General features: G+C 47.0%; 3 protein-coding genes and 1 long non-coding RNA gene across 8 annotated transcripts in view; 3 read left to right on the top strand and 1 right to left on the bottom strand.

The window, feature by feature from the left end:
- The window catches only part of LOC135396940 (ribonuclease DdI-like), an 87,464-nt gene extending 86,468 nt beyond the window's left edge, over nt 1-996 (top strand). For all 5 annotated transcript variants that reach the window (XM_064628186.1, XM_064628185.1, XM_064628184.1 and 2 more), the window contains 3 exons: nt 201-249; nt 333-404; nt 766-996. In XM_064628186.1, coding sequence (XP_064484256.1) covers nt 201-249; nt 333-404; nt 766-954 — 310 coding nt within the window. In that variant the 3' untranslated portion in view covers nt 955-996. The remainder of the gene's footprint in view (nt 1-200; nt 250-332; nt 405-765) is intronic.
- A 4-nt stretch (nt 997-1,000) lies between these two features.
- On the top strand, nt 1,001-11,893 carry LOC135396939 (microtubule-associated serine/threonine-protein kinase 2-like). The gene is made up of 14 exons (XM_064628181.1): nt 1,001-2,980; nt 3,073-3,125; nt 3,237-3,440; nt 3,552-3,713; nt 3,792-3,883; nt 3,938-4,103; nt 4,158-4,330; nt 5,240-5,310; nt 7,143-7,259; nt 8,638-9,119; nt 9,182-9,299; nt 9,733-9,881; nt 10,266-10,616; nt 11,538-11,893. Exons 1-14 carry the CDS (start codon nt 2,926-2,928, stop codon nt 11,829-11,831), a joined length of 2,487 nt encoding a protein of 828 aa, XP_064484251.1. The 5' UTR covers nt 1,001-2,925; the 3' UTR covers nt 11,832-11,893.
- A 2,940-nt stretch (nt 11,894-14,833) lies between these two features.
- LOC135396938 (uncharacterized) lies at nt 14,834-19,114 on the bottom strand. The gene is made up of 4 exons (XR_010423566.1): nt 19,095-19,114; nt 17,420-17,615; nt 17,220-17,352; nt 14,834-14,965 (listed from the first exon to the last, which is right to left on the bottom strand). It is a non-coding gene; the product is annotated as an uncharacterized LOC135396938 (long non-coding RNA).
- Nucleotides 15,715-21,352, top strand: LOC135396937 (microtubule-associated serine/threonine-protein kinase 2-like). The gene is made up of 14 exons (XM_064628180.1): nt 15,715-15,973; nt 16,052-16,104; nt 16,211-16,414; nt 16,525-16,686; nt 16,765-16,856; nt 16,912-17,080; nt 17,206-17,378; nt 17,547-17,617; nt 18,160-18,276; nt 18,600-19,081; nt 19,144-19,261; nt 19,727-19,875; nt 20,196-20,546; nt 20,988-21,352. The coding sequence occupies exons 1-14, from the start codon at nt 15,919-15,921 to the stop codon at nt 21,273-21,275; spliced, it is 2,484 nt and encodes an 827-aa protein (XP_064484250.1). The 5' UTR covers nt 15,715-15,918; the 3' UTR covers nt 21,276-21,352.
- Nucleotides 21,353-21,438: the final 86 nt, after the last annotated feature.

Below are 21,438 nucleotides of genomic sequence, written 5' to 3'. Positions count from 1 at the left end.
GCATTCCACTGCTTCTGTTCGCGCTTCCGTAATGATCCGTTGATGTGCACACAGTGCAGCTAATCCACAAAATGGCACAGTGCAAGTACTTACTTGGTAAGCTGTCCACTCTGCTACATAATTTCACGATAAATAAATAAATAAATAACGCAACACATTCGCGTGAGATCTTGTACTTATATTTTTCTTTTTACACTCAGGTATCTCGAAGACAGTGACATCTATCCCACAGTCGATCGGACATACGCGGTAAGGTCCACGCCTATATACTCTTGCGCGCCCGCTTCGAAGGTGGATATTAGCAATATAGGTATGCACTGGTGTTATTGCAGGTTGAAGACATTGAGCAAGCATTAACAGACGATCTCAGAGGTGCCGTGAACTTCGTTTGCAACGAAGGCAGGGTAAAATATATCTCTATTAGTTGTATGTTCAGGCAAAAGTCTTAGTTCGGGGGGTCGATGTCTCGAACAGAGACTGTTCTTCTAATCTCTGTGCGAAATGTCTCCGTTACCCAACCTGACGGTCCAGCTTCAGCCTACCTATGTCAGATCGCTGAACTCCCACTTTTCAGTATTCGTTGTGTTCATCTTGCGACGTTGAGGAGCTGAAGTAGTGAAAAATTCCACTGCTAACGGAGGAATTCACTTGGGGTGAATCATTTCCGAATATGCTATGCGCTTTTGGAACATATCGCTTATATGCCCTGATGGATGTCCTTTGTATCCTGCTGTGAATGATATGCACTGTCTCTGTGCTATGTAGGAATACTCAGAGCCACTCCTGGCGGAAATCAGACTTTGCCTAGACACAGAGCTTCAGCCGACGGACTGCCAGGAAGAACATTCCCGCTGTGGACGGCACGTATACTATCTCCCGTTCGACGTCGAACACAAAGAAGACATATGGGACGTTCATCTGTACTTCGAGCACAAGCATTATGTTCTTGAATGACCTCTCACCTATTTATTAAAGGCACAGAATAGAATGAGACAAGCTAGCTGGTGTGCAGTGTATGTGAAAAGGGCTGTCTCTAAGGGTGTTCTGTCATACCGATGCACGTCTACTCAGCAGTGTCACAGTGCTGCCCAAACATGTCGGGCCAAATTCACTGCTGCTTGCTAACAGTGTTCGTTTTATAAAATAGCTAAGGCTTTTATCCTCATTCTATGGGTGACTCTGCAAAAGGCAGGCTACGTCACCCACAAACGAATGTCCTTCGTTTAAAAGGACTTTCATGCGCGTGCAGTTTGAGAATCATGAGGAATGGGTGTAAGTCTAATGGCACGTGATCTTGAAGAATCCATAACGACAAAGCATGACGGACAACGCGGATGCAGTCTTTGTCCTCTCTTTTGTATAATATATAGTCCAAGTTTAGGCTTCTCTGGTCATGGTAAACTACGGGTTCGTTCGTGTTTATGGGTCATTTCTGGTCATCAGCAACATCCTGCATGTACTCAGCACCTTTGATGGTTGGTACCTAAGTTAACAGAGGGGAAGGACATTGTTTGATTTGTTGAAAAATGACTTATTTTGTCTTGTCACTCGGGATCACCGTTTTTGTACTCCAGTACAATATGCGTGGCGCTGGAATAACGTCGACACGAATATATGTACCTTTACTGACATTTCCGACGCGGACGTCTTATGTTCGAGAAGAAAGTAGTATCACAAATCGATCGGAAGCAAATAGCCAAAAATATGAACATCGTTCCATAGTACCCATACGAGTTCTTGAAGACAATTGAGGAGTCGTATAGACAGAACTCGACATGCTTATTTGCGTCCGTCCCAGTTACTTGCTAGCCTCGGGACTTCCATTATGGATTCCGATCCGTAAACTGAATCAATGCAAACGAGCAAGTACGGAAACGAAACGAAGCAAAGCCTCCGAAAAGTGGAGAATGCTCAACTGAATGAGATTTAAGCACAATTGACGTCCTGAATCTTGCCGTGGAAGGAAACGTAATGCTGCCTGTCAACCTGTACTGCCAGTTCAGAAATGATGCAAACTGTGAAAAACTTTGGGACGAAACGCGAGGACCTTGTGAGAGGCACGGAGCCTCGCACGCACAAGCCTTGAAAGCGTGCAAGACATTGTTCGAGAGTGGTAGAAAGTGTATACGCCACAGTCAACAAATGTCTTGATACCGGCCTCGGTGGCTCAGTTGGTAGCGTGTTCGCCTTCTGATCCCGAGGTCGCAGGTTCGAACCCGGCCGAGGATGCCAGCAACTTTGCGGGTGCGGGGTACAAGTTGTTTAGGCACGCTGTCTTCCGCGAGGGACGCTAAATACGGGGTGCCGTGTGATGAGCTTTCATCGCACGTTAAAGAACCCTCAGGTTGGCAAAAGCAATCCACAGACCGACCGCTGTGGCGTCGCTCATGATCTCAGTTGTCTTGCGACGTAAACCCCCAATTATTATTAAAAATGTCTCGATGCTGTTATATACTACAGTTGTGTTATATTACAAAGGCACGACGACGTGACGCGGAAAAAGTGGAAGGGGATAGCCTCGCCTTCATGACTCTTCAATAGGGTTCGAAGCGTAGAGTTCACGTTACTGCAACAGTCCTGTGATATTCCACATCAACTCCTTGCTGCCTAGTTTTGAGTTGCCGTTATCTGTCATCGCATTATTTTGAATCGGCATATCTTAGAACTACATGGAATAAGTAACTACATGGAGTAATAATAATTTACAAGTAGTATCTTCTGTTAGGCAATAATTTTGTTCAAGACTGTCAACAGGAGTACTTCTTGGCACGAGGAGATTCAAATTAGACATCGTCGCACAGGTCACGTGTGCCTGCGCCTCTTACCGCGTGCAACAGTTCTTGTTCGCATGCCAGTACATTCCTAAAGGACGAACTAGTCCGCGTTCCGTGCAGCTGTGTTGCTGCTGTCTTCTTCTCGGCCACAATGTCCAGCCCTGACCACAAGAGTGAAGGCAGGATGACAGGAAAAGACAAAGCACGTGAGGATGATTTAGGTCTCCATACATTGCGTCGAGAACGATTGATTCTTCGTAATTTGCTGATATTTTTGGCGTATCTTCGCTAATTTCAGTGGTGGAGAAACGGAAGACATCGGCCAAGATGTTGGTCAGCATGTTCCCAAAGGTATGTATAGCTCTGTACGTAGGTTAGCCTTTAGACGCTTGAAACTACCCGGTGAATTCACATATGCTAACACCTGCTAAATTTTCGCCCAAATGGATGTCTACCACGTAGGTTCCCAAGACTGCTACAGTGTTGCTAGAGTTCTTCATAAAGCGCGAGAGCAACACCTCCTTGCAGCGCGATCCCCTGGCTCACTTCTGCCAGGAGGAAGTAGTGCTTCACGCCCAGGAGTGCCTGCTCAGGCTCAACAAGCAGGTCATCGATTATCAGGATGTACGAGACATGATCGAGAACCTTCATGCCCTGCACATGATGGTGAGCAAACCACTATTGCAGTAAGGAACTCTTATCGAGCACCAGTTTAGAAGCGCTAGCTGCTTCATGTCGTTGGCTTCATCTGTTCATACGTAAGTGTGGTACCTGTAGTGTACGAAAAAGAACCCGGATAACGCGAAAGCCCTGGGCCACATTATCCGAAAGCTGATTATCATCATCGGTGAACTGGCCGCGACCCTGGAGAAGATTGCTGAAGTACCTATCACAGACTGGCTAGGGATCGGTGATGCTATAGTGAACAAACTGGAAAGGGTGAGATAGGCGTAAAGAACTTACCCAGTCTAGTGTTGTTATTGAAGGCCTGTAACATAATAAGTCGACATGTTACAGATATCATTTCCCGAACAGCCCCCGTTTTCATCGTTTATACCGAAGATGAGAGACTTCGAGAGCCTCAAGTTGTTGGGAGCTGGTGGCTTCGGGTCAGTTTTGAGCTGGTTCGCTACTTTACGCTTACTGTTTATGCATTCTCGCAGTGCGGTGTACTTGGCGAGGTTCAAGCCTGGTAATTTCAACTCTACCGTGAAACTGGTGGCTACGGATCGATTCAGCAAGTTTAAGCAGGCGGCCATGGACAAGGTGGTGGCGTCTGTTATCAGGAACCCATTTCTGGTCAAGTACTACTGCTGTTTTTGCGTGAAGGTATGCGGAATTCGAGCTACGCATCTGTTTAAAACCTTTCATATGACTGGTTAGGAGGCCTATGTTACCATCATGGAATACATTCCTGGCGTGGACCTTATGCGTGTGGTAACCAAGGACCAGTTCCTGGAAATCGACGCCGTCCAGATAATAATGGCCCAGCTCATCCTGGCCCTGGAGCATTTGCACCTGCGAGGATTTCTGCATCGGGATATCAAGGTTTCAAAGTGAGACAGCATTATATATATATACTGGACAGTACTGGACAGCTGTTTAGGCCTTCTTTGGCCTCATCAGCAGTACGCAGGCAGAAGGCGTCAGAAGGTCAGAGAGGGTCAGGAATAAGGTCACGTATCACGTGTTACGAGACCTTCTGACGCCATCCGCTCAATGGTGGCCTGCCTGCGTACTGCTGATGTGGCCCAATAAGGCCGAAACAGCTGTCCAGTACTGGCATGGCGACGTTTGACTTGCAAACGTATGCTACACGTGCAGCCAAAGAGCTCCTGCTATTTTTTCCCCCTTATATATATGTGTATATATATATATATATATATACATATCGAGGGAAAAAAGCCATTACAGAAACAAGTAAATGACACTAGACGTGTTTGAAATTCAAAATTACAGATTAAGATGGCTTCTATGGCTGCACGCAGAGAAACAAATACTCATGGAACGATGCCACAGCACCAGAGGACACATGTTTCGCCGTGTTTGCGGCTCGTCAGCTCTGGGTAGCTGCGCATCGTTCGGAATTGGCAAACCAGGGGTCGCTCAGCGAGCGATATACACCTGGGAGGGGGACTGAGCACTCCTCAATGTCACAGTGCAAGCCAGTGAATTATAATGAGGGGAAAAAAGCCATTAAAGAAACAAGTAAGTGACACTAGACGTGTTTGAAATTCAAAATTGCATATTAAGATGGCTTCTATGGCTGCACGCAGAGAAACAGATACTCATGGAACGAAATTGGAATACTCATGGAATTGACAGTGTACACGTACAAAGTGCCCATCTTGCTATGTTGCTTTGCTACCTTGTTTCCTGACACCAACGAGCGTAGAACTGAGCGCCATTTCGCAACAATTCCGAATGTGCGATTGTGTTTGCTACAACGTTGACGTATGTTCCAGCATGCTCATTATGCCTGGCGGACGTGTGAAGGTCATCGACTTCGACACCACTAAGATATGCAACGCGCACTGTAAGACATTTTTATGGAATCTTATCATCAGCTTTCTTCAAGTAAAAAATGATACAATTTCGTGATATAATGGGTTCAGGGTCCCTTTAGTTGTACATTCGTAAAATTCGTAAAGTTGTACATTCGTTTTTGAGAAGGTACGCAGAGTGCGTGGCAAAATTTTTAACAGAAATCTTCAGAGTATCTCTGTCCGGTTGTAACATTCCTTATGAGTGGCGGACTTCGCGTGTTCCAGTTTTTAAAAAGGGTGACCGGTCACTTGTGAGCAACTACCGTCCTATATCGCTGACCTGCATCCCCTGTAAACTTATAGAACATGTAGTGTCCCGAAACATAAGTTTTCTTGAGGCAAATAATATCCTTACACCATGTCAGCACGGTTTTCGGCAGGGCTTGTCTACAATTACTCAATTAGTAATTACTGTTCATGATTTCGCAAAGATTCTAGACAAAGCGGGACAGGTTGACGTGATATATCTAGATTATGCTAAAGCTTTTGATAAGGTGTCTCATGGTAAACTTCTGCTAAAGTTACAGCGTCTTGGTATCCCAGCAGTAAACCTCTTACGCTGGATTGAGGCCTACTTATCTCGTCGTAGACAATACGTAGAAATTGAAAAGAACCGATCCGAAATTTTGGATGTGACTTCAGGGGCCCCACAAGGGTCAGTTTTGGGCCCATTGTTGTTCTTGATTTATATCTATGATCTGGCAGACTTCCTAGGTTCAGAAGTATCGCTGCGCGCATGTTTGCGGACGATTGCGTCCTATACACTGCAATTGATTCCAGTAGTGATCAAGAACGGTTGAATCATGCATTATCTATGGTGAAATCATGGTGTGACACGTGGGACATGATGATTAACATTGACAAAACTGTCTCCATGACCGTTACGAGTAAAAAGTATCCCTTGGAGTTCGCATACGCAATTGATGGAACCGTCCTTGCTAAAGTAAATCACAACAAATATCTTGGGGTCACAATTACCAGTGACTTAAAGTGGTCTAGACACATAGACAATATAACTTCGATGGCTCGCCAAAAACTTGGTGTCCTTAGAAGGCGTCTCAAGCATACAACTATGGATTTAAAGCTACTGTATTAGCTTATAAGACAATTATTCTTCCATTCCTAGACTATGCTAATATTGTATGGGATCCCTATGTGAAAAAGGATGTGGAGAAACTTGAAAAGGTACAGAAACTAGCGCTTAGATTTATATATAACCGATATGAGAGAGGAGTCTCTGTAACTGATCTCTTGCGTAGGTCTGGACTTCCAGTACAGAAGCACCGACGTAAACTTGCTCGGCTTATGTTTATGCGGTCTCTATTTCGGGAGATTAGGCATTAGTCCATCCAGTTATATTTGTCCATTAACTTCGAGGACAACAAGTCATTCCCATCAGCATTCATTAACACATATCTTTGCACGCGCTAATAGATATAAATACTCTTTCTTTCCCCGGACTATTGAGGACGAACAATTTACCGCTTTGCGCGTTCGCCTCTGATGATTCCTTCTCAACAGCAAACAGTGCTACATTTTAAAAGTTGAATTGCAGAGCTTATATACTGTGTTATGATGTAGTTCGATGTTGCCAATGTATACCTTCAACCTCTTGTATTCACTCCTGCATGTGCCCTTTAAGGCCTGCAGTATTGTTGAAAATAAATAAATAAATAAATAAATAAATAAAAATAAGACCCCTCTCTTTCTGTCAGCGAAAGGAGTACTCTCAACTGATTGAGCAAACATTATAATTTAAACAGCAATTTGTTTTATGGGCAAGTGCGATATTTATCATTACCGTCATATGCACCTTTGGCAGTTTCAAAGAGGCCATTGCGGGGCTACTTCAGACGAACCCCATTCGAGTTCAACGACGGTGAATCTGCAGGAACGATCCCCTACATGGCTCCGGAAATACTCAAGCGAAGACCTTACGGTAAGCATTGTCCGTTCGCGTCAACTCTGCAACATGCGCATAGTCAGCGTCCCTTTATGCCCCCAACACCTCTAGTGGTTTGATAATATTTTCTGAACAACAACAACAACTCTAGATGAATGGGGAGTTTCATCGACAGGGGCGATACTCTACCCCATTGCTGGTGATGCGGGGAATGAAATAATGAGCCCCTTCACAATAAGGATCGAAGTCCTATGGTATCCAGAAAGGTGAAGAGAGCTTTGAGGGCAGAACGTTGGTGGGCTGGACGTGGCCAGGGACCAAGCAATTTTGTGAGAGTCTAGCTCGTTAAGGGATCCGGAGAGTACGGTTCGGGAAGGTTGGTAGTGTGGGCAATGAAGAATGTGCTCTAGATCTTAGCGCCGTAGTGAGTGCAGTGGGGAGAGTCAACTTGCCTCAAGCATTTTTTGTTTTCTGATATTTCTCATATTTTCATATTTTCTGATATGCATGTGTCTCATAAGGATATTCATGACTGTAGACAGCTGATATGGGTGTGCCTACACCAGATGCTCTCATCCAAATAACAACCATGCATGGACATGGTGACATGGTGGATTTATTGCGAGAGTCAGCGGTCGGCCTCTATGCTGTCCTTACTGCCCTTGTTTTGTCTTGCTGCTGTTATGCCACCATGTCAGAATATCGACTACCCCGACTTTCCACGCTAGTACATGCGAGGATCCTGGTGTACGTCCATGCCCAATGGCGTGCAGTGGCCGGCTGCACGCAGGCAGTAGATGACGAGACACAGGTTTGGATATCGCTCGGTGACGTCCCAACTCACTCCACGTAGTGCTAATACCATTTTGGGACGCTGAACTTTCAGAAAGCACACGGTTGCCTGTATATACAGTAAGAATCACACACTTCTATCAGGGGTACAGTTACAGGAGCCGAGACATGTGGTTCTTGGGTAGAGGTGGAGTACATTTCTGGCCAGCGCGCGGGTCTCGGGAAATTCTGCGGTTGCGGCAACTGCTGGCAAATTTCGGACCGACAATGTCCAGGCTTAGATGAGGACAACCAACGGCGCCACCATCATTTAAGGGACTTGACCTCAAAATCGTGTTTGTTTATTTTATTCATTTATTTATTATGGTGCTCCCGCATATAGACTTACAATATTGCCAACCTGTCGAAATGACTGCAGACGCCTTAACCCAGCCTCTGCCACCAAGTGTAGGACACGTGGGTGTCATCAAGGGTTACTTTACTACGGAGTGAGGGGGGTGTTGGAAGAAGGCACCTGTACATGCAAACCTGCGCGTACGTGCTCCTTTACGTACGTCCATTAAACCAGTTCCCGCACTAGCGTACAATCCTTTTGTTACAGCTACACTGTTCGTCCTTTCAGGGCGTGCTGTAGACTGGTGGTCTTCCGGGATCGTCATGTATAAAATGATGACCGGCCGCGTCCCATTCCGAGGGAAGACTAAGCAAACCCTTCGTGACAAGATCGTTTCTTCTCCGCTCAAGTGGCCGCGTCGCGACGAGCACCCGCACTCGGCTACCACACCTGCCAAGGATATGGCCTACAGGATGCTGAAGAAGAATCCGGTTCAGCGCCTGGGATCCAAGAACTACGACGACCTCAAGACACATCAGTTCTTCGACGGCTTCGACTGGAATCAGTTGTACCAGAAGAAGGAATTGTGTGACATTCCGTCCATCCAGGAACTGATCAAGGAAGACGCTGATCGCGATCTGTCAATAAATCCCGACTCTGATGACAGACGTGAGCATCAGCAGATCGAAGAAATGACCGACATCAGTGGCGAGAGTCAGAAGCCGCTGCTTTGCTTTGTTTCTCCATCTTTCAAGAAACTCATGACCATGGTATAGTACCCATCTTGACTTGTTTTACTTTCTCTTCTTTCAGAGAGTGGTCTTGCTTTCAGGTGAAGGTGAGCGGGACTCAAGTCAATGCCACAAAGATATTCATGGAGATGAGCGGTGAAAAATCCTCCGGAGTCGACTACAATTTTCACAAACCAGGTCACTCCGTCAAGGCTAGTGGTAGGTCGCCAGATGTAAAATGCATAATCACTGTGGGTCTGTAGCACTCACCCGAGTGCTTGGGGGCAAAAAAAGTCACTGCGCACTGGGCATGCGCAATGAGGACTCATGGTCTCTTTGGAACTCTTAAGGGGGAACTCAGGGGCTGTGTCACCACTGAACAGCAGATACAGCGCTCGATTCCTACCTCGACTAATTATTGGACACTCATTTCAAATTGCCTCGGGCATATGTGTGCACCGAACTTTCGATTATGATCTGTTATGGAGCCTTTCTCACAGTACATGTATTGCCACCGGTGCACAGCTGAGGCTCCTGGCTCTCCAGATTAGCTAATGCCGCCTGCAGGTCTTTCGCGTCGGGGACAGACCAATGAAACATGACGTTCATAATGCGTGTGCTGTGCGTCATTTTAAAGATGCATGCTTCTCAGGTATGGACGACAGGGTCAGCCGAAGGTCACTAGCCGAAAAGATTGATATCATCATCTACCGGAAGAAGAAACTATTCAGGTACTGGGGCTATGGCTTCACTCTGCGCGTCATAACGGGAGAAGACAGCAGCGACTTCATCTACGTCGAGGTAATAGTCGGTCATGCAGTTGTCGGTGATTGCCAGAAGGCGATTGAGAAACTGAATATTCAATAACATCGTCCAAACGGCTGAGACGACGACGACGCTGATATTTAAATTGATACGGCTTTTGTGTATACAACGATGATAATACAAAAAATGTACTCCTAGTCTTTGCCTACGTGCCTGCTCAACGGATATAATGTGAGACGTACTTGTGTACTTACCTAGCAAAAGACCACATCAGCAAGAGGCCAACATAAAACTTGACTGAGCCTTGAATGTCTGATATCCCTCAAGCTGACCCGGAGACTACGTCGTACGCGTTAGCCTGCCACACTTTCAGAGCAGGTGAATCTTGGCTTCAGAACAAATATTTTGGACACCTTTCAGACGGTGACGCGAAACGGTCCCGCGGACAGAGCGCAGCTGCTTCCTCTGGACGTGATCATGTTTGTGAACGGTACTTCAGTGGCAGACCTGTCTTTGGAGAAAGTGCGCGACATGATCCACAACACCACGGATCAGATGGTCGTTTCTGTGATGGCATCGAGCGTCTACCGCATGTTGACCACTAGACAGGACATGCTATCCATCCTACGCACAGTGCCCAGGGACAGCGTCGTTCTGCAGGGCGGCGGTAGTTACACCTGCGGAGGGAGCAACCCGTACGGTCTGGGGATCATCGACGCCAGCACCTGGGACGAGCGAGACAAGAAGACTGTCAAAGTCTACGTCCTTTCGGTATGCACGCTGTGTCCTCTTCAGACTTGATGCTTGGTATCGTGTGGTTCGCACGTAGAGACAGCTGTTAGTACAGGTCGCGACAAAAGTTTACGGAACATGCGAGCGGTGTATTTTCTCCTCGGTACGACACCCTAGCGGCAAGCGGAAGCTGGCGAAATCAGGCCAGTTCACTGCCTCAGAGGGGTGGACGACTGCGATTTAACTGTTGTGCTCGTCAACAACTCGTGACTCAACATCAGTTGTTTATTAATCAATCGATTATCAATGCCAGAGTTCAATTTTTTATCAGCTCGTCACGCGTCGTCGATAATAAAGTAACTGTTTACAAGATATATTTTTCTCTTGTCTACATATCACGGCTTTCCAATAAAAGCAATGCACCGTAAAGTGTTGCCACCATGATTCATCCTTGTTATCACGATGATAGCGGCGAGCTCCCTGTCTCAACAATCGTTGAATCACCTGTTGCTGGCGAGCACAGCAGTAAAATCCAACTCACTTTGGGTGCACATGGGCACATACAACAGTAATCATACCGAAACTACCGCTGTGTGTGTCCAAGAGCGGAGTCTGCCACCCCTCTGAGGCAGTGGACTGGTCTGATTTCGCCAGCTTCCGCTTGCCGCTAGGGTGTCGTACCGAGGAGAAAATACACCGCTCGCGTGTTCCGTAAACTTTTGTCGGGACCTGTACAGCTTGTTACGTGACAAGCGCGGCATAGTTGCAACAGAGCTGCTTGCAACGGGACAGCACGTGGCAGACGTTTCTCGGGTAGAGGCCTATTCACCATGTCACGATGTTTTCCTAATTTATTGACACTCGATCTGTTTTTATGTAGGCAACTCATACTGTATACAATGTGTTGTCGATTTATTAACCTATTGTGATCGCCGCCGTATTTGTTCCTTTCTTTCTCAGCGCGTGGACACAGCGCCCACTAACAACAAGCTGTTGTTTCCGGGGGATGTCGTGACGCAGGTGGACGGAATACGGCTCGACAGTGGCACCATTCAAAACATCCTTCAGGTCATCTATCTTGGCGAGAAGGACCTCACTCTCAATATCATTCCAATATCCCCATTCCGACAGAACCCAATCCTCCTTAACAAGCTGCGGGAGACAGCAATGTCTGACGCTCTACTCCCCAGCAAGTCTACTCCCGCTCAAATTGAAAAGGAGTTCGAAGAAACGAGCCAAGAACAGTATACATAAACAATGAACACGTAATTATGAACACTTGAAACTATGAAGCAATAAATGATTCGGTATCATTATCTATATGTGTATTGTGTTCTCAACTATGAAAGTGCGAGTGATGAGATCTGAACTAGAATAGATTGTCAACTTGCACGTGGACAAACGAAGTAATTCTCGGCGCTGTCTGTCGAAAGATTTGTATTTGCGCGTGAACGTGCCACTGAATAGCAACGGTCCAGCCCACTCCAACGGCCCAGTTCCCACTCCCTCCAGTCCCCTCTGCTATAGCTCCGAATAGTGCGCCAACACAATTTGGCGTGAAGTAACCCTGCACACCTGTGAATCGACAGCGTGCTCTTAAAATGGTCTGCAGTATTTGTCTTGGCCCGTATAGGCAACATCCTAGTCAGCAGCCCCTAGATGCGTATACATCATGACGCTGTCTTGCTGGCTACAACGGCAGATACTTGTCCCGAGCCGAATTGATAACGATAACTGATTGACTACAATATGTAGCGTAAAGGATGTGCTTACCAACGTCCGAAGGGTGGACGAAAACTTTCTGTCGTCCTGTGCAGATGCGGGTGAGCTTCGTGCGGGTCCGAATTACGGTTCATGGGAGCACCGCGAATTCTTCGTCCTGAAGCGCGTATAGCGCGATAGGCTCGCAGTTTTCTTTCACTGAATTTGTGAACCGTTTTAAACAGGAGCAGACGAACCTGTTCGGAACTGTACGGACTACTGTACGGATATTACTCGAAGTAAGATGTGGGTGTGAAGTTTTTCGCGGGCAAATCCATGGCAAACAGCTGTTTTTTATTCCGCGTGTTTGCGCCGCAAAGCAACTGTGGCTATGGCTACAGAGGGGGACAGCAGGCAGGAGTGGGATACGAGGGCTCAGTATGCGTCCTGGTTCGTCTTCAAGGGAAACCGTACCGGCCCAAGTTTAGAATGTCTTTCCCGGAGGAAAAAACGAGACAACGCAGACGGTGGTAAGATTCGGACACCAGCACGAGCTTGAAGGTATCACCAATGAGCTGATACTTTTATCCTCTCGGCCAAGCCTCTGGTACCAACAGCTGGTGAAAGACGGCTTCGAATGGGGCTTTTCGAGTGCCCCTTGCTTCATTCGCTCTTGTTCGCATGGAGTAGACCTACATTTCCCGTGCACAGTTGCAAATTGCGGTTACGATGATATTGCACAAGCGAAGACTCTCCACCACGTTCCCCTCATGGTTTGTCACAAAAAAAAAAAAAAAAGAAACAGCGCAGAGACAGGACGTGAGTAGACAAAGGAAGCTCTGCGGTTTATTGGGAAGGAACAAGTTAGTGGTTGACATACCGGATCTCGTGGGAAAGGAGGTTAATAGAAGGCATGCTCATACTGTTATCACCTCTATATGAATTTTAATAGCTCCGAAGATTTCGCTGGTCCTGTTATTCCGATATCGTCCTAACACACGTGTGTCTTCAATCACGGCAATGAATGGCTAGGTTGCTTCCCGTGTGTGTAGTGAGTGACCTGGCATGTTCCCGGAATCTGTCATTAACACATCGTTCAGTTTGGCCCACATAGGTCTTGCCACAGGAAATGCTTATCTCATAGTCCTGGCTCTGCCCAGTTTTTTGTGTCAGTATGTACCAACTAGCCCACACCGTTGCTTCCCTCATTGTTTCAACTCTTCATCGCTGTTTCACTCTCGTTTTCTCTCGTGCTGTGTCGTTCTCACAATCGGTGCTGATCTCAGACAACCGTGTCGCAAGCAGTACTACAGCATACACAGTACAGCTAATCCTGTCTGTTGGTATCGAATTCTCACTCCAACGATGTTGAAGGTGTCTCCTTTGTTTCCAATAAAAGAAAAATTTAGCATGTCTTACTGCCATGGCAGGAAGAATTCTGATTGCTATATGGGAACAAGTGCCTTGGTGACAATATTTACACTGACATTACGTGACATTTGCATCTGCTTCAATGTGTCAGCTGACAGCAACCAACACCTCATAATACAGTAGCCAACCGATATTTCGGATGCCGATTATGCGGACTTGTTCGATACTTCAGGCTCCCACACGGAACGGTGACTTTTGCTACATGGGATCAATACATTGTGAGACTGTTTTTCTGGACCAAAACCCCCCGCGAAGATGTACCAACGCCACTATTTTCGAACTGCAGTGGCAACTTTGAAACCGCCATTTTGCATTGTGCCCTTGGACTGGATTGGTAATTGGAATCCTAGATGAGACTGCTCTAAAACATCCGACCCGTACCCCTAGGCGCACCATGGCTTTCGGCAGTTTTGGGAGACAGGACGCTCTCCTGAGTTTGTGCGCGCTGTTGTTGTCGTCAGCTTGTGACTCATATTCCATGCTTTGTTCCCGCTTTTGGCAGCCTGAGGACTCGGGGTCATTGGGCATTCATTATCAGCTCTGCTCTGTTGCGTTTTACATGTTCACGGCAGCAAAAGTAAAAGTGAGATTGCCGAGTTTAAGTTGCCAGTTTTGGATCGATCGAAACTTATCGGAAATCGAACAGCTGTACAAGAGTGGCAGAGGTTTCCGTTCGGGAGTGGAAGGTGGTTGAAGCCTCACTGAGAAAACTGCACAAAAAGAACTGTAGACCTCCCCGCTCGCACAAGTCACTAAAGAGCAAAATACGACGCCGTCTCACTCTCGTTCTGTGTCGATCTCTCAATGAAAACTAGACCTCCCTGCTCGCACAAGTCACCAAAGAGCAGTACGACGCTCTAATTACATCCGAAAGCATGATAGCAACTTCCGCTTCTCACCATATGTCGCTTACTGTGCCCAAAAAATGCAACAAGATGGACGCTCTTGGGTATGCAGTGGCCGATCCACGGAGGTGTGTGTGGCGTGGGGGGGGGGGGGGGGGGCGATGGCCCCCAAACATCAGTTTTTTTTTTTTTTTTGACGAAAAACGATGCTTTATTACAACTTCCACAGACAAAACACAATCAGGAGGAAGCCAAAAAGCTTATAAGTGGGATATAAAAAAATTGTACATTGGATTGCCCTCTCTCCCCTCCCCCCACTACCCAGGGTCTGGATCCGCCACGACACAGAAGATTGAGACAAGCCGCAGTCGACCTGTCACATCTCAGCACCACAAACATAGAACTGGCAGCCTATAAAATTGAAAAGGAAACTCGTGAAATAACAATAGTGTCCATAACAATACAATACAAAGTGAAAAGCAACGCCAAAGTCCAATTAACTGTGATTACACTGAGTGAAGGAAAAACGGGTAGGAACACTTTATTACAATTAAGAAGAACAAGGCTTTCGTGCAGACTCTGCACGAAAGCCTTGTTCATCTTAATTGTAATAAAGTGTTCCTACCCGTTTTTCCTTCATTCAGTGTAATAGTGTCCATATACAGATAGCAACAATCCAGATTTCCAATCTCCACCTTAACCAGCTTTCTCGGTATCTGCCCGGTACCATAATAATTGGTGACGATTTCAACGCCAAACGTACCCAATGGGGATATCTAACGGACCGCGTCAGAGTGAATCAACTCACCGAAAGGCTCAATACCGCGAACCTAGTTCTGCTGAAAGGCGGTAGTCCACGTTAAAGATTTTGTGCACAAAATCCCGGGCCCCATCTTTATGACCAGCAGTTATGTTATATTACAAATGGATAACGACGTGACACGGAAGAAATGGGGGGGGGGGGGGGGGTAGTCTCACCATCACGACTTTTCAATAAAATTCGAACCATAAAGTTCACGCTGTTGCAACAGTGCCGTGACATTGCACATCAACTCCTTGCACTTAGCTGTCATTGCATTATTTTGAACCTGATATATCTTAGAACTACACAGAATGGTAATTTGCAAGCAGTATCTTCTCCTAGGCCAAAATTTTGTTTAAGACTATCAACAGGAGTACTTCTTGGCGCGAGGAGATTCAAAGTAGGCGTCGTCGCACAGGTCACGAGTGCTTGCTCCTCCTACCGCGTGCAACAATTCTTGATCTCGTACTGGCACATTCTTAGAGAACGAACTAGTCCGCGTTCCCGTGCAGTGTAACTCCGACAACCCAGCTGTGTTGCTGCTGTCTTCTTCACGGTCACAATGTCCAGCCCTGACCCCATCAATGAAGACAGGATGACAGGAAAAGATCAAACGCGTGAGGTCTTCGTACATTGGGTCGCAAACGAATGACTCTTCGTAATTTGCTGATATTTTTGGCGGTTGTTTGTTTCAGTGGTGGAGAAGCGCAGGACATCCGCCAAGATGTTAGTCACCATGTTCCCAAAGGTATGTAGCTCAGAGACGCTGGAAACCATCCGGTACCGAGCAGTCAGTGAATTCACATTTGCTTTCGCCTGCGAAATTTTCACCGAAATGAATGTCAACCACGTAGGTTCCAAAGACTGCTTCAGTGCTACTAGAGTTCTTTATAAAGCGCGAGAGCAACACGTCCTTGCAGTGCGATCCCCTGGCTCACTTCTGCAAGGAGGAAGTAATGCTTCACGCCCAGGAGTGCCTGCTCAAGCTCAACAAGCAGGTCATCGATTATCAGGATGTACGAGACATGGTCGAAAACCTTCATGCCCTGCACATAATGGTGAGCAAACCGCTATTGCACTAAGGAACCCTTATGAGCGCCAGTTCAGAAGAGCTTGCGCCTTGACGTCATTGCCTTCATCTGTACATACTTAAGTGTGGTACACGCAGTGCACAAAAAAGAACCCGGATAACGCGAAAGTCCTGGGCCACACTATCCGAAAGCTGATTATTATAGTCGGCGAAATGGCCACGTCCCTGGAGAAGATCGCTGAAGTCCCTGTTACAGACTGGGTGGGGATCGGTGATGCTATAGTGAACAAACTGGAAAGGGTGAGATAGGCGTAAAGAACTCACGCAGTCTAGTGTCGTGATTAGAGGCCTGTATCGTAAAAAGTCGACATGTTGCAGATATCATTTCCCGAACAGCCTCCGTTTTCATCGTTTATACCGAAGATGGGAGACTTCGAGAGCCTCAAGTTGTTGGGAGCTGGTGGCTTTGGGTCAGTCTTGGGTTCGAACTCTCGGTTCGCTACTTTACGCTATGCATTCTTGCAGTGCGGTGTACCTGGCGAGGTTCAAGCCTGGTAATTTAACGTGTACCGTGAAACTAGTGGCTACGGATCGGTTCAGCAAGCACAAGCAGGCGGCCATGGACAAGGTGGTGGTGGCGTCTGTTATCAGGAACCCATTTCTAGTCAAGTACTACTGCTGCTTTTGCGTGGTGGTACGTAGAATTATTGATTCCGAAATCGTGACTATGCGACATTTATGAGGTCTGCGGTTAGAAACCATCGTGTCACCATTATTGGAACTACGCATTCGTTTAAAACCTTTCATATGACTGGTTAGGAGGCCTATGTTACCATCATGGAGTACATTCCTGGCGTGGACCTTATGCGTGTGGTAACCAAGGAACAGTTCTTGGAAATCGACGCCGTCCAGATAATAATGGCCCAGCTCATCCTGGCCCTGGAGCATTTGCACTTGCGAGGATTTCTACATCGGGATATAAAGGTTTCAAAGTGAGACAAACATTATATTATCTTACATACACAGTGCATACCTTGGTATGCTTTTTCCTGCTTTTTCACCATGTCGCCTGTCATCAATTAGCGTAGAACTGTGCGCACCTTTTGCGGATAGTTCCCAATGGCTCATTGCGTTTGCTGCAACGTTGACGTCTGTTCCAGCATGCTCATCATACCTGGTGGTCGTGTGAAGGTTATTGACTTCGACACCACGAAGATATGCAACGCTCACTGTAAGACATTTTTATGGAATCTATCATCAGCTTTCAAGTAAAAAAATGATGCAACTTTGCGAAGTAATAGGCTGAGGATCCTTTTGGCCTAACCTTCGTATATTGAAGGCGCCTTTTTCTGTAAGCCTTTAGAAAGGAGAACTCTCAACGTATAGACCTCTACCTGTTTGTAAACAAATGACGTCATAATGTTCGACAGCGCCACGAGTTTGGTAGGGTTGAACTACGTTCAAAGCTAGTGGCGAACATTAGGTCGCGCCTGAAAGCCACGGTCTTGAGGGGAATGCGATGGTCTCTGAAAGGGACGCCACCTCTGGTCCTACTTTCTTTCAGCGAGCAATTGCTCATTCGTGGAGCCCAGGTTTCCCCTTCCGATCTGTTTTGGTTTCGGTCTCTCTACCAACGTCATGATGACGTTTGTCAGGTAGAGGCTTATTGAGCAAATCAAAGGGGGAAATTATAATAGGGGGACAGTACGTTTACCTTGTTGTTCTATGGGCAAGCGCGATATTTATCATTACCATCATGTGCACCCTTGGCAGTTTCAAAGAGGCCATTGCGGGGCTACTTCAGACGAACGCCATTTGAGTTCAACGACGGTGAGTCTGCAGGAACGATCCCCTACATGGCTCCGGAAATACTCAAGCGAAGACCTTACGGTAAGCATTCTCTTTGCGTCAGTTCTGCCACATGCGCATAGTCAGCGCCCCTTTATGCCCCTAACAAGTTTATTACAAGATGGCGAATGGGGAGTTTTATAGCCAAGGGCGATACTGTACCCCATTGCTAGTGGTGATGCGGGGAATGAAATAATGAGCCCCTTCACAACAAGGACCGATGCCCTATGGTAGTAGGTGGAAGATGGCGATTGTACCTGCGTCTCTGCGCGTACCTGTTCCTTAACGTTCATTAAACCAGTTCCCGCACTAGAGTACCGTCCTTTCGTGAGTTACACTTCAATGCTCTATGTTGTCCTTTTCAGGTCGTGCTGTAGACTGGTGGTCTTCTGGGATTGTCATGTATAAATTGATGACCGGTCGCGTCCCATTCCGAGGGAAGACTAAGCAAACCCTTCGTGACAAGATCGTTTCTTCTCCGCTCAAGTGGCCGCGTAACGACGAGCACCCGCACTCGGCTACCACACCTGCAAAGGATATGGCCTACAGAATGCTGAAGAAGAATCCGGTCCAGCGCCTGGGATCCAAGAGCTACGCCGACCTCAAGACACATCAGTTCTTCGACGACTTTGACTGGAATCAGCTGTCAAAGAAGAAGGACTTGTGCGACATTCCGTCCATCCAGGAACTGGTGAATGAAGACGTTGATCGCGATTTCACGATAAATGCCGACTCCGACGACAAACGTGAATATCAGCAGATCGACGAGATGACCGACATCGGTGGCGACAATCAGAAGCCACTGCTTTGCTTTGTTTCTCCGTCTTTCAAGAAACTCATGACCATGGTATAGTACCCACCTTGACTTGTTTTACCTTCTGTTCCTTCAGAGAGCGGTCTTGCTTTCAGGTGAAGGTGAGCGGGACGCAAGTCAATGCCACCAACACATTCATGGAGACGAGTGGTGAAGCATCCTCCGGAGTCGACTACAATTTTCACAAACCAGGTCACTCCGTCAAGGCTGGTGGTAAGTTGCCAGTGCGCGGGGGCCCAAAAAGGGGTCACTGCGCAAGACTGTTTGGGTTCCGGGCATGTGCAATGACGACACACGATCCCTTTGGAAGGGGGGGGGGGCACCCTTGTTAACCCCATGTGCCCGATTCAATGACGCCGATTTTTCTTACGGCGCGTCGCTTTGCGCCTATGTGACCACCGAGCAGTATATGCTGCGCTCGATTCGTTTACCTCTATTGATTACTGAACAAATTCAAATTTCAAATTTTCAATTATGCTGTGTTGCGGAAGCTTTCTAGCACTACACGCAATAGCTACCGGGGGCATAGATGGCGTGACTGGGCTTTGCCGCCTGTAGGCCAATCACAGTCGGGAACAGAGCAGCAAAACATGGCGTTCATAATGCGCGTGCTGTTTGGCATCGGCTGCTAACCTGGGATATGCAGTGTCATTTGAAAGAAAGTAAAATGCTTCCCAGGTACGGATGATAAGGCCAGTCGACGGTCACTAGCCGAAAAGATTGATATCATCATCTACCGGAAAAAGAAATTATTCAGGTACTGGGGCTATGGCTTCACTCTGCGCGTCATAACGGGAGAAGACAACAACGACTTCATCTACGTCGAGGTAATCGTCGGTTACTTGTCGGTGATTGCCAGAAGGTGAGAGAGCAAGGATAGCGCTTTGATATTTGCAGTGATGTGGCTTTGCATGAAGTCAGCAGATAATACAACTCAGAGAAATGTACTGCTAACCTTTCCTGACGTATTTGCCCAACGCATATGGGAGACGTACCTGTACACCTCCCTTTCGAAAGACCACATCAACAAAAGGCCAACCTAAACATCAACTGAGTCAAACTGAGACGGCTTCGTATACGTTGGCCTTTCACATATTCGGTGTAGGTGAATCTTGGCTTCAGAACAAATATATTGGACAACTTTCAGACGGTGACTCGGAATGGTCCTGCGGACAGATCGCACCTGCTTCCTCTGGACGTGATCATGTCTGTGAACGGTACTTCAGTGGCAGACCTGTCTTTGGAGAAAGTGCGCGACATGATCCACAACACCACAGATCAGATGGTGCTCTCTGTGATGGCATCAAGCGCGTACCGCATGTTGTCCACTAGACAGGACATGCTGTCCATCCTCCGGACAGTGCCCAAGGACACCGTCGTTCTGCAGGGCGGCGGTAGTTACACCTGCGGAGGGAACAACCCTTACGGTCTGGGGATCATCGACGCCAACACGTGGGACGAGCGAGACAAGAAGACTATCAAAGTCTACGTTCTTTCGGTATGCATGCTGTGTCCTCTTCTGGTTTGAGAGATAGTATTTTGTGGCTCGCACGTAAAAAGCTAGCAGCAGTTTGTGAAAGCTAGCCTGCAGGATCTGCTTGTTACGTGACAAACGTGGCGTGGTCACAACAGTTGCTTTCGACGGGCCACCCACATTGCATTGGACATAAAGGAAGCCACGCTCGTGCCTTGGAGGTCACCGCCTGGCCTGGGAGTGGCCTGGTCAGGCCACTTCAGAATTCTGTGAACTGATGTTCTGAGGCTGGAACAACATAGAAGGGACAATCACAAGGCCTCAAGTTGCGATGTTTGTGTTATCATTGTTCCCTAAATTATTGATATTCGGTCTACTTTATGTAGGCAACTCATACCGTTTACAGTATGTAGTAGATTTCTGAGCCCCCCATTGTAATCGTATCTGCTCCTCTCTTACTCCCAGCGAGTGGACACAGCGCCGACTAACCACAAGCTATTGTTTCCGGGGGATGTCGTAACGCAAGTGGACGGGATACGGCTCGATAGAGACAGCATCCAGAACATCCTTCAGGTCATCTATCTTGGCGAGAAGGATCTCACTCTCAGCATCGTTCCAATATCCCCGTTCCGACAAAACCGCATTCTGATTAGCAAGCTGCGCGAGACAGCAATGTCTGATGCTATGCTCCCCAGCAAGTATACGCCCGCTGAAATCGAAATGGAACAAGAGCTTGAAGAAATGAGTGAATAGTACGCATAAACAATGAACACGTAATTAGGAACACTCAAAACTATTCAGCAATTAAATGAATACTAATGGTATCAGTATTTCTAGTAACGAGCTCAATGTATGTGTGTGTGTGTATGTGTAAATGTGTTTTCAACTATATGGAAGTGTGAGGAGTACTGAGATC

The sequence above is a fragment of the Ornithodoros turicata genome, chromosome 6 (assembly GCF_037126465.1).
Source record: "Ornithodoros turicata isolate Travis chromosome 6, ASM3712646v1, whole genome shotgun sequence".
Taxonomy (NCBI): Eukaryota; Metazoa; Arthropoda; class Arachnida; order Ixodida; family Argasidae; genus Ornithodoros; species Ornithodoros turicata.
Note: the sequence above shows the minus strand (reverse complement) of the source record. Positions and strands in the feature narration are given on the sequence as shown.

Coding starts and splice junctions, on each gene's coding strand:
- LOC135396937 (XM_064628180.1), top strand. CDS start 15,919: ATGTCCAGCCCTGACCCCATCAATGAAGACAGGATGACAGGAAAAGAT. Junction 15,974..16,051: donor GACAGGAAAAGATCAAACGC/GTGAGGTCTTCG, acceptor TGTTTGTTTCAG/TGGTGGAGAAGCGCAGGACA. Junction 16,857..16,911: donor TTGGGAGCTGGTGGCTTTGG/GTCAGTCTTGGG, acceptor GCATTCTTGCAG/TGCGGTGTACCTGGCGAGGT.
- LOC135396939 (XM_064628181.1), top strand. CDS start 2,926: ATGTCCAGCCCTGACCACAAGAGTGAAGGCAGGATGACAGGAAAAGAC. Junction 3,714..3,791: donor TAGTGAACAAACTGGAAAGG/GTGAGATAGGCG, acceptor GACATGTTACAG/ATATCATTTCCCGAACAGCC. Junction 9,120..9,181: donor TCAAGAAACTCATGACCATG/GTATAGTACCCA, acceptor TCTTGCTTTCAG/GTGAAGGTGAGCGGGACTCA.